This window comes from Tauraco erythrolophus, chromosome Z (genome assembly GCF_009769465.1).
Source record: "Tauraco erythrolophus isolate bTauEry1 chromosome Z, bTauEry1.pri, whole genome shotgun sequence".
Classification (NCBI taxonomy): Eukaryota; Metazoa; Chordata; class Aves; order Musophagiformes; family Musophagidae; genus Tauraco; species Tauraco erythrolophus.
Genome location: NC_141496.1, coordinates 21,677,313 through 21,690,009, shown reverse-complemented (window position 1 = coordinate 21,690,009; position 12,697 = coordinate 21,677,313). Strand labels below are relative to the sequence as shown.

Sequence of the window (12,697 nt, the reverse complement as noted above, 5' to 3'; positions counted from 1 at the left end):
GCCTGTGCCTCAAGAGCAGCAGCCCTAATCAGGCTGCCCAAGTTGACAATCCCCCCTGGCATGGGCCACGCACCTCTGCTGCCACTGACCGAGAGGAAGAAAGTTACACTGCTTAGAAAACAGCTGTGTGCCAGCAGGGTGGGTAGGTAAAAGGGGCCAAATCTTTTCTGATCTCTAACATAATCTAGATTACTTATTACAACGATGGGAAAAAAGCTCAGTTATGCCGCAGAATTATTTTTTCTGATTGCCCTTTTGCAATGTGTGGTGACCATTAATTGTATTGTAAGCCAATGTCAGGGTAAAACTGAGCAATTTAGAACTGGTTCAAAACGTTACAGGCTGTGAGAAGTGCTTGTCCCTTCTGGAGCACACTTGCATGAAACTTACAGTCTTATGAAAAGTACTGTCTCAAATAATACAGCTACTAGTAGCCCTAGATATCAGATTCTTCTCTATTCAGAAGGATAGTTTTTTTCCAAATGATAACGCCTTTCTTTCCGTTAAGAATTTTTCCTGTCTTAGAGTTTGAGGTGAATTAGGAATATCTGCCTAGGCAAAAGAAAGCGTTCACAGCTTAAACAGCTGTTGTCTAATAACATAGTTAGAACTTGAGCTGTTTCAAAAAGGTAGAAAAAGGAGCAAGGATGTTCCAGAGGAGAAATCCAGTGTAACCTTTTGCTTTGAAACAGATGGATTTAAATCCTTTTCAGACTTTCTGATTTTGGTATTCTTGAGGATCTTGCTTAATTGTAACAATTAAAACTGTAAAGCATTACTCTGCAAGTACTGAATTGTTTTGGAGGCTCTAGCATTTTGAGACCATTGTTTTCAGTTGAGCCAAAACACATTTCCCTCTCCAACCCAATTATTTTTTCCCAGATCAAGAAGTTGAAAAATGTGTTATTTCACTCCAAACACGCGCACACACACACACACACACCACTTTTCTTTTGAAGTTACAGGAAACTAGAATTAATTTTTTAGCACGAAACAACTTTGAACTACAAAATCACTTCTTCTGTTTTAAAGCATGTCAGAATGAAATACTTCAGATTCTTTCACACTTTCTGCTGAAATATTCTGAACTGACCCAAATTCGAAAAACGTTTTTGAATTACTAAGCCCGCACTCTTTTTAATCCCTCTTGCTAAAAAATTAATCTCAGCAAAAAGAGAATGGAAGAAGTGCCGTCATTTTCTGTGTTCATAAAATTTTGGCTTCAGTTGTGCTATCTGACAGTAAGATTTGCAATCTGCCGTGTATGTGGGGGAGAGGAAATAGTTTTTAATGGCAAACACTTTCATGAACGGTTTAATTAGTTGTCTTTCCTTAGCAATATTAGACAAGCAGTAAACATTTGGTCCTTCTTTCTCTATATAAGTCTGATTCTTGGGATTTTATCTGATTCTTGGGATTTTATATTTTATTCTTGGGGGTTTTACCAGGTTTATACCCAATTATGTTTTTGTTAAAGTTTCAGCTGGTGTATTCCCATGGCTGTCTTCTGTCTCTGAGGTACACTCTTGAACCACTATTAAATTGTCATGTACAAAATTACTGATAATATTTCTGTCCTTTTGAAAACGATTTTCAGGAGTGAACATTAGAAATAGTCCATATCTCAAATTATTCCTTTGTGTTTAAATTACCTCCATTCCCCTAAACTTAAATGAGACTAAGTCTCTAATCTTTCTTCCTAACTTGGAAACCGACAGCCAGCCTTTCAGCCATGGAAGCAGTCACTTTTAAAAGTGTCACTTGTGAGTTAGTGACATCCTCCATGACACAGATACTTTCTACAGTTAAGAAAACATTAGCATTGGCTTACAGATTTTGTTTATTTTAAGAAAGCAAATCCTCCAGAAGAATAAACACAACCTGTAAGTGTGTGTATGTTTCCTCTGTGTGAATTCTTTTTTCCCTTCATAGAAACAGCTGTGACCAAAATACCACAGTTTTTTATTATATTTCCTGATTTTACCTTGTGTTAAAATATGCCAACATTTCATATTCTCTGAAGAAAAGTGATACTCTCCTGAGTCTCAGCTCTGTGCATAACTACACTGAGTTTGTCTGATGCATTAAAAGCTGCTTTTGCGGAACAGAAAAGCTCCATTTTTTCATCCTTAATGCAAAAAGGAAAGCGACAGGAAATTATTTGTCAAACAAATTAAAAAAAAAATCCAGTATAAATAGTACATAGGTCATCTGTTAAATGACATCCAGCGTTCTAAATGTTTGTCCTCTATCAAAATGCATTAGAGTTCAAGCTTTAAGGTGTTATTTCCCCCCTGATATTCTATGTAATGTTTTCCACTCAATGCATCTTTTCCTTTCTTCTGGTTTCCATTAGTTCATTTTGAGCAATTCAGATCATTCTCTGAACAAGCTGATTCTTTCTTGTGGGAATTAAGTTATAAAGTATTGGGTTTTGGTATTCGAATCTGAAATACTTGAGTGCTGAGTACCACGTATGGTGTTTTTCAGAAGAACTGCCAAATTACACATACTCAGTTTTTAAGAATGTTTTGAGTTAAAACACTAGATATTTAGAATTTGGCACTCTGAATATTCAGTAGATATTGTGTTTGCTGTGAAATTAATTCGCTTTAATAGAATGAATCGTGCAAATGGGGACACCATCATGTACAAGTTAAATGTTAGTGTAAATGAAGGATAACAGTCGTATTCTGTAATAAATAACAGCATAGATGTTTTTAACACTCTTTCCTCACTTTCCTGTAGCATTTTCCACGTTCTTGTCCTGAACGTAGCAATTGTAGGAGCTGGAGTAGCAATGGCAAGATTTTATCCAAATATAGGAGGTATCATAAGGTGAGTGTTGCTTGCACAGTGAACTTGCTTCTGGTGTTGCTGCATGTTTGCCTCTTGATGTTGAAAAGGAACAGTATGCGTGCAAGTAATTGTTTCTTTATATTTTGTGAGCCTTATGCCTTTTTAAGTTGTAAACAGTGATTTAGAAGTATAAACAATCAGCTCTTTTAAAGTTCTGACAAGCGGCTATCTGCAATTGTGCTTCTGTATCTGAGGTGACTGGGATGATTCCTCAAGTTTCACTGGAGCTGTATCTGAGGACCTTGTTAGAATATGGTGTCAGTAGAAAAGTTGCTCGGTTATTGTGTGACTTTTCTCAGGTTTCTGTTTTGTGTTAAGACTGTTTGAAGCTGGTTTTAAGGTCCGTAATAAAAATCCAAGAAACCAAATAACTTCAAAGGGAAAAGTGACGTAAGAGCTGTACTTCCAAATGATATCTTACACATGGGATTTCTCTAGTTGACAAAGATTAGAGGCAATAATCTAATGAGTTTTATTTTCTATGTTTGACACCACCATGTTTGTAATCATTGTCATTCATTCCTAATTTGCATCTTTCATACAGCAACCAGGAGAGGGAGGTGTTTAAAAATACAGAGATCTACAATTATAAAACCAGAAGGACAGGCTTGGGTCTGACCAGAGTAGCAAAGTAACTTACTTTTGCTCAGTGGCTGATCTTTGAGGTTTTTTCCATTTCCTTTTTTTTTCTACTTCTCCCTTTAGTGAAAATTTTTGTATTCTAGTAATAGAGATAGTCTAGTTATTAATTCCAAATAAATATGCAATACATTTTTCTGTTTGCAGACTGATCCTGACCTCTGCTAACGTGTTCATACTGTGCATAGTAACCAAGTATTTTTTTCTGCTGATAAGTTGTCTATATACAGTCTAACTTAGGTATTCACTGGTTTTGTGTTGCAGATGGTTACTCTGTTTTATATGTTTCCTGCGACTAAAAGGAATGTTCAAATATTTGAAATAAAATATGTTGTTAGTTAATAAAGCACGTTTGGCTGCAGTACAGCTTAGTAGGTGGAAACTCACAGTAGGGGAAAATAATGAGGTTTTGGTAAGCAAGGGAGTGGTTAGAAAAAGAACAGTTAAATGTTTCACTTGCTGTGGTTGATCATGTTACCAGGAGGGCATGTTGATCTTTTCAGGTCTGTAGAATGGTTTACCAGGAGCTCATTAAATAAATTAAAATAAAAGCTGCAAATTCAGGAACATTTCTATGCTTACATGCTTTAACATGTGTCCTCAGGTGACTGGGGTGCAATGAGATTTGCAGTTCTGACAGTAAAGGATGCCTAACAAACGATGCACTGTTCAGTCTTTTTCTGTTGCATGTTGACGAATTTCCCTTTCCCATAATAGAAACATCGAGTCAAAGATAGGGAGTCAGTCCTCAGAAACATCTGGGGATGTGACTGAGATGTCAGAGGCATGTCAAAATGCTGGAATACGGGAGCAGAGGGCTGAGCAACACAGAGCAGGAAAATTAAATGCCGATGAAGGAGCTAAAGGACAGCAAGGAACAGAAGTTGATGTTTAACAGCCGCAGATAGTCATTGTTCAGCCAGACTGTTCATTGGTCTGAGGGGGGAAAATGACAACAAGAAACAAGAGTTAACACAAAGCATTCTTTTTTTCTTTTTTTTTTTTTTCTTTTCTTCTTCCCCTCTGCCTCCCTTTCCTCAGATACTCTGGAGCAACATGTGGTCTGGCCTTTGTATTCGTGTATCCGTCCCTCATCTACGTGATCTCCTTGCATCGTGCTGGGCAGCTGACGTGGCCAGCGTTGATCGTTCACATCTTTATAATCCTCCTTGGACTGGCTAATCTGATTGCTCAATTTCTATTGTGAAAACTCCCCCTTCTCCCTGTGGCTGTCACAAGTGGTACTGTGACATTTGGCAACAGCCTTGAGCAACACTGTCATGCATGAGAATGAACAGTCCCCAATTTGATCTTCTTGAGAAAAACTGCACCTTTGAAACAAATTCAAAACACGTCTTTCAGGGGCTTGACAGGAAACCTGTCTTGCTCCTCTAAAAACACAGTTTTATGAGAAGTGAAATGGTTCAGATTTGAATGAGGTAGTTCTCTTGGTTTTGTTGAATGTACATCAAAGATTAATGAAGCTCAAATATTTTAATTTTTTACAGCGCACTTCTCAAACACACAGCTTTAGCCTCAGAAAAAATAGAACTCCTCTTTCCTCTGAAGGAATTGTTCTTACCTTTATTAACAAACATGCTTTCACAGTATTGTTCAGTGACTGTTTCAAAAGCTCTTTTGTTGCAGTTATTTTGCTGTGTTGTTTGGAAAATGAAGAAATTATTGTCTTTTTTTTTTTTAGGTAATTTATAGTCATTTGGGTCAAAATGCACTCTTAATTTTGAATATGCTATTAAATTGGTTTGGTGATATTTTTCCTCTAGGAAATTCCAACTAAGAGAAACAATAAACTCATGTCTCAGTGTTTTGTTCAGAACCAATATGTACACAAGTTATTTGTGATCTTACAATGAAAAAAGTCAGGAGGATAAAAAAATCAGAACAAGACAATTAAAATTAGAATTCCAGGCTTGACCTCACTTCAACTCTGTTAACTCTGGGCTATTATGTGCTGTGAAGTTGTCTTGTCAGGAATTGCATATGGTTTTATGAATGCAAGTTGGACACGCAATGTTCATAGATTTCATAGATTTCTAGGTTGGAAAAGACCTTAGAGATCATCGAGTCCAACCATCCCTAATCCCCATTAAACCATATCCCTAAGTAGATCATCCACCCTATTCTTAAACACATCCAGGGATGGGGACTCAACCACCTCCTTGGGCAGCCTATTCCAGTGGCTGACAACCCTTTCAGAGAAGAAATACTTCCTAACATCCAACCTGAATCTCCCCTGACTAAGCTTATGCCCATTTCCTCTTGTTCCAGTCTGTTCAAACCCCTCTGAAGGGCCTCCCTACCCTCGAGCAGATCGACACAGCCTCCCAGCTTGGTGTCGTCTGCAAATTTACTGAGGGTACATTCAATTCTCTCATCCAGGTCATTGATAAAGATGTTAAACAGAACTGGACCCAGCACTGAGCCCTGGGCGACCCCACCGGTGACCGGCCTCCGACAATAGGAGATAGGGAGTCAGTCCTCAGAAACATCTGGGGATGTGACTGAGATGTCAGAGGCATGTCAAAGTGCTGGAATACGGGAGCAGAGGTCTGAGCAACACAGAGCAGGAAAATTAAATGCCGATGAAGGAGCTAAAGGACAGCAAGGAACAGAAGTTGATGTTTAACAGCCGCAGATAGTCATTGTTCAGCCAGACTGTTCATTGGTCTGAGGGGGGAAAATGACAACTTCATCACAGGCTTGCTCCCTCCCTTGTAGGGTCTTATTCTAGCGGACTCTCACTATGCTTTTCCACTACATTACTCTAGACATTTTGGATGTAAGCAGACAAACAAAGCTAGTACTTTCTGAACTGGGGACTACATTGAATAATTTATGTTTTAGATAATTCCTAACAGAAGCTGGAAGAATCTGAGAAGGGTTTTCTTGCAGTTTTTTTTTTAACTTCTTGTTTACTAACTGAGAGAGTGTACATGCGTAACCACACGCACACCTTCCTTAACCTGCTGTCTGTGAGTCTGAGTCTTAACCCAAAACGTGCAATAATTAAGTTGCCAGACGCTAGTAGAATGTCATCTTTTGTGGCTGAAGAGAGTAAAAACTCCTCTTTGTACAGAATTTCAGTGTATTAGAATAATCAACAAATGTAGAATAATTTAAAGAGAACTCTGAGCAATGCTAAATTCCAAAGTAAGTAAAAGAGGAAAAAAGTTGGAGCGATGGAATGTTTGTGAAGTAGAAGTTGAGTTAGGAAAAATAATTACAGTGCAGGGTAAGAGTTTCTACTTTGATCAGAAAGGCAATGAAAAGCATAACCTAGATAAGCCAGCGTAGCTTGACTAAGGGCAAATCATGAGTGACAAATTTGATAGCTGCCTACAGTGGGGTTACAGTGGTGGTGAATAAGGGAAGAGCAACTTACCTTGTCTGCTTGGACTTGTGCAGAGCATTTGACACTGTCCCGCACAACATCCTTGTCTCTAAATTGGAGAGACATAGATTTGACAGGTCGACCACTCGGTGGATAAAGAATTGGTTGGATGATTGAACTCCAAGAGGTGCAGTCAACGACTCTCATCACTGGTGGAGACCAGTGACATTCTTCGGGGGTCAGTATTGGGACTGCTGCTGTTTAACATCTTTGTCAGCGACATGGACAGCAGGATCAAGTGCATCCTAACTGGTTTGCTGACAACACCAAGCTGTGTGGTGTTGTGGACACGCTGGAGGGAAGGGATGCCATCCAGAGGGACCTTGACAGGCTTGAGAGGTGGGCCCGCACAAACCTTCTGAAGTTCAACAAGGGCAAGTGCAAGGTCCTGCACATGGATTGGGGCAATCCCAAGCACAAATACAAGATAGGCGGAAAATGGATTGAGAGCAGCCCTGAGGAGAAGCACTGGGGGATGTTGATTGATGAGAAGCTCAACATGAGTCAGCAATGCGCACCTGCATCGCGGAAAGCCAACCATATCCTGGGCTGTATCCAAAGAAGTGTGGCCAGCAGGTCAAAGGAGGTGATTTTGCCCCTCTACTCTGCTCTCGTGAGACCCCACTTGGAATACCGCATTCAGCTCTGGAATCCCCAACACAAGAAGGACGTGGAGCTGTTGGAGCAGGTCCAGAGGAGGCCCATAAAGATGATCCAAGGGCTGGAGCACCTTCCTATGAAGACAGGCTGAAGGAGTTGGGGCTGTTCAGCCTGGAGGAAAGAGGGCCCTGGAGAGACCTTCTAGCAGCCTTCTAGTACTTAAAGGGGATTTACAAGAAAGCTGGAGAGTGGCGTTTGCAAGAGCATGTAGTGATAGGATGAGGGGTAATGGCTTTAAACTGAAAGAGGGTAGATTTAGATTAGATAGAAGGAAGAAATTCTTTGCTGTGAGGGTGGTGAGGCAGTGGAACAGTTTGCCCAGAGAAGTTGTGGATGCCCCATCCCTGGAAGTGTTCAAGGCCATGCTGGATGAGGCTTTGAGCAGCGTGATCTAGTGGAAGGTGTCTCTGCTCATGGCAGAGAAGTTGAAACTAGATGATCTTGAAGGTCCCTTCCAACCCAAACTGTTCTATAATTCTATGAATCTACCATGCTTCCCTGGGAAATGATGTGAATTTTTGAAGTAATGATGTAAATCCATTTGGTTGAGTGAGTTAGGCTCTTCAAACTGCGTAAAGGACACTGACTTGCATAAATGTCCTTTGATTTGTATAAGATAGGAGATCATATGGGTTTGGAATATTATGTGTAGAATATAGTAATTATTTCAGGTTTCAGTCTTTTTTTTCTTGTGAAACTTTCTGTGCCTTTAAATCAGAATTGGAGAATACATCCATCCTGTGTTCTGTATTAGAGAGAAGTATTTGCCCCATCCTGGTCATTTTACCTGTGTATACTATTACCTTCCGCTGTTTGGTTTCTGTATTCTCTAGGGCTTATCCATCCACCCTTTTCACTGCCTGACAGTGAGCATCTCTTGCAGTGCTGACACTGTTAGCACTGGCCAGCACATCTGCTTTTTAGGGACTGGGTCTTAACCTCTCCCATAAAATACATACTTGAATGTCTGGGTAGTCATCACTACATGTAACTTGATGGCTGCATTCCCTCAATGTTCTCAGCAGTGTATTTCACCAGTTAAACCTGTTGTGGTTTCTTTTCTCACTTTCCAAAAAAATTCCTTTTCTTTCCAACAAATTTGACAAAGGTACAGTTCCACAACTGTAGTATGTTGCTAAACCCTCTATTTGATGCAGAAATGCTTGAACACCAAAAGAAAGGATGAAAGATGCAGGATTTCAAGCATCATTGGCTCATTCACATTAAGCTCTTGTGCTTATTTATTACAGATTCAGTGCTTAATTTAGGTACAAATCCTGATGAGTGCAGGTAATTCAATTTGATTATGTCCTTCCATGTTCCATCTGGATATGATTCCGTGAGTTAAATCTTTGCCATTGAAGCAAATAGTAAAATGCCCATTGATTTTAGCAGAATTAAATTCTGTTAGGATCTACTAGTTCAACAGAAATTCCCAAGACAGAGTTCCCGGTGAAGCATCTTAATTACTACTGCTGTCTGTTTGTCTCTTTCCAGTTGTGCAATGTACAATTATTTCAGTTAATATTTAGAAGGAAATTATTCTGTATCTTTCTAAAAGCCTGTTTTAGCTATGGGTTACAGAGAGAGGTTCTTGCTGCACTGTTTGTTTATTACAGGCCTTTAACAGCTTTGATTTGAATTACAAATTGGTAAGTATTGAAGTGATAACAAATATGTCATTACACTGTCATCACCTGAAGTACATTTTCTTATGAGAAAGTATTTTTGAATTTTGCTATCTGCTGTTGAGATACAAGTGTCAGAAGTAAGTTAGGATTGTGTAAGTAGAGTGGTGTTTTCAGGGTTTTTTTTTTCTTTTGTCAGCAGTCAACATCCTAAGTTAAGTAATATTTTCAAATTTAATGGATACTTAAATGGTCCAAAAGACTAGAAGTCTCTCTTCTTGCAGTGTCTCTTTTCAAGCAAGCATAAATTGCAGTTCTTCACAAATGCAACTTCATCTTGCTTGCTCATGTGACCTGCAGTGATGGCCAGCTAATTCCAATTCCTTATGTTCTCTGTTCCAGCAAATCATCATGTGATATAGTGGAGCAAAAAAAGTAATATATGGACCGAATGGTGTATTGTGAAATGTCATTCATTACCTTCTCATAGAAGAAGAATAATTTCTGCAGGAGATACTCTATTCTGTCTTTACGTTTGAGTTTTGCTGGAGTAAGCTGTGAGGTGAGATACTGTCAGCTGTGGGCATTGCATAAGAGTCTAAGGTTTTCTTCATAACAGTACCAGGTTCTTTGTTTGGTACCATCTCTACCTCATTGCACTCTGAAAATCCAGCTCTCCAGATTATGTGGTAACTCTGTGATGCAAACTGAAGTTTTCATTGCATGAGGCTCAAGCAGCTGTAATCATCTCTTCTGATACCATCAGGCTAAAATCCAGATCTCAAGATACATTAAGGCATTAACCCAGCATGACCTTTAGACATTGCCAAAGCATCAGTAGCCAGGGGAATTCCCCGGAAGCTCCGAGAGCGGTTGTGGAGATACCTGTGTGGTGAGGTTGTGGACATGTCTGTAAATGATTACACACAGTCTGAGCACCGAGACCAAGGGAATAGATTTTCAGTGGGAGCTTTGTGATGAACAGAAGTAGCTATAATTTCTAAGGACAAGGACAGATGATGGGGATTTTATGTCTGCCTTCTGCCATGAGGAGAGAAAGAATTACCTTCTCCACATCCATGCTTGTACTAACCTCAGCACCTTCTCTATAGTGGCCTAGCATCATCTGTTTCAGTTTCTTAATATTACCGTGGCCTAGATTCTTCTTTTTAGCTTCAGCATCTCTCCTGTGCTTACTAGCTCTCAGTTTCCCCTTGCTCTTCCAGTCACTCACAGCTGCGTCTGTTCCTGCAAATCAATTTTTCCTGTTCTGTCTGGATTAATAATGTAATATTAATGTAGTAAGAGCTGTAGCTCAAATGACATGCGCAGCAAAAATGAACACTCAGGATTCAAACGTTGCATCATTTAAACAGAAGGGCTCAGGGAGGACATTTTATGTAACACTTACTTTTTTCTTGAAAGTTCAGCCTGTTGAACTCCACATACAAAAAATATGTAAAGATGATGGCATTCGGTTGCAATGCTGAATGCTTTGTCGAATTGACAGTTTCCCTGCCCAGCCTCCAGGCCACCCTCTCCTCCACCAGGTTTCTGCACAAAGGTTGGCTTTTGATTACATGATCATGTAACTTTTTTTCCATAGGCTGTCAGATTGAGAGTGCAAAATTTGCAAGAGCACTTGGTTCCCTGTCATTTCACAGACTTGGCATGTCCTAACTTTGAGTGCTGAACTTGGGGACAATGTTGGTTAACACGCAAGAACGTGCAGTCAGCCCTAAGGTTGCTTAAAACTCCTCGTGCCTGTGTCGGTGAATGTCCCTCCAGCATGGCATAATAGTGGAAAGCTGAGAGGCAGCAACAGCGTAACTGAATGCTGGACCTGCTATGGGAAGGAGCAGAGACTTCCTGGAGTAACTGAGACAGTGGAGTCTTTGATATGCAGTCTGCATTCTGGGTAGTCTCAGAAACTCCTGTAGGTCCAGCCAAACTGATGCTGCAACGGCCGTGTTCTGCAGCGAAACGGCAGTGATGGGGGTGAGAGATACGGTAGCCTCCGGAAAGCGTTTTTTTTGCCTTAGAGGATGTTTTGCTCCGAAGGACAACTGAGCTAAACATCTGTCATGATTATAATGGATATGAAGGCACCTGAGGAAAAGTAATAATGGGAAAAGGATTAGTGCTTGGTAATTGCTGGTACCAGCTGTACCAGCCAAACAGTGTCCCTCTTAACCTTCAGTCGGAAGCAGAAATTCATTTCCGTTGGCAGTTCATGATATTGGAGCGCTGTCTTCAGTAACGAAAATGCCATTTTAGCAGAGCTCTTGGTAACTTCCTAATAGGAAGTAAAATATTAATGATATGCAAAGCACTGATGTGTTTGTTTTAGCACATTGTACCGTGCTTGATGAGGGAGTACAGTGTAAGCTTTTCCCTCCGAGTAAGTATGCTGTGAGGTTGGAGTCACGATCAGCGTATTTAATTTCTTCTGCAGTTGAGAACACACATTAAACTTTTCTTGGAAAGGAACAGGACTCAACTTGCCAAATCCTTTCTACTTCTCACTCCTGTAATTTCAGATGGTGGAACCAGTGCTATGTAACTGTTGCTCCAGTTTGTATTTCCAAACACTGACTGATCTGAGTGGTGCAGGAAGGGTCTCAGGAAGGGTTTCTTTCTTTTTTCAAATTTACCTACTTATGACTTTTCCCATATACCACCTTTTTGTAATCCTGAAGTAGATTAAACAGTCCAGATGAAAAATGTGGCATTATATAAAACATTTTTTGGTCCCTTCTTAGTATGTTTATATTGCAGCTTGGCTAAAGCTCATTGAATTATTTCCAATAGCCCAAAGACTGTTTAAAAACTGCTGTCCATGTGTTTCTTTTCATCATTGTTTGAATGGTCTTTTTTCAATTCCGTGGACCTTGTTCACTTCTGACATTTCATTAAACTGTTAGAGGAAGTTGAGATTAGTCAGGTCATTTCAAATCAACACAGCAAAGTCATTCAGCTGCAATATGAGGGGAGGAGAAATGCCTACACATTGAGTTCCAGGCTAGATACTAAATGCCACACCAAACAGAGACATTGTCCCCACTGCCCAGCTGGCTTCATCTCTTGGAGCAAAAGGAGATTGTATTACGAAATTACCACAGGGCATTCAAATTACAAGCCGGTTATGGGAGAAGAGGGGAGGCTGTTTTGCGTTGAAGCTGGGTTTTTTATTTATCTACTCAGTGAATATCTAGGGTTTTTTCCATACTAATGTGTAATAAGAGCCCAGGTCAGGATACCAAGTTAGTGTAAGCAAACTCGGGGACATCCCTTCACCTTCCAGCATAAATGTTCAAGGGGTCTGGGCTGGTACAGGGCGGCAGAGGCAGTGAAGATTATTCCTGCTGATGCCTTGTGCTGGCTTTGTGGGTCTGGGATTTGGGAGAGCTCATGTTCACTCAGCATCTCTTGTGTAGAAGCAGGACACTCTACTAAGGAAAGGCTGAATGTCACCTGTCCTGTCTGCAGTCCTTCGGCT

General features: G+C 40.2%; 1 protein-coding gene across 1 annotated transcript in view; it reads left to right on the top strand.

Annotated features, from left to right (window-relative positions):
• Nucleotides 1-5,125, top strand: part of SLC38A9 (solute carrier family 38 member 9) — a 51,580-nt gene extending 46,455 nt beyond the window's left edge. The window contains exons 14-15 of the mRNA XM_086628867.1: nt 2,749-2,838; nt 4,540-5,125. Of these exons, the coding sequence (XP_086484993.1) occupies nt 2,749-2,838; nt 4,540-4,705 (256 nt within the window). The 3' untranslated portion in view covers nt 4,706-5,125. The remainder of the gene's footprint in view (nt 1-2,748; nt 2,839-4,539) is intronic.
• Nucleotides 5,126-12,697: the final 7,572 nt, after the last annotated feature.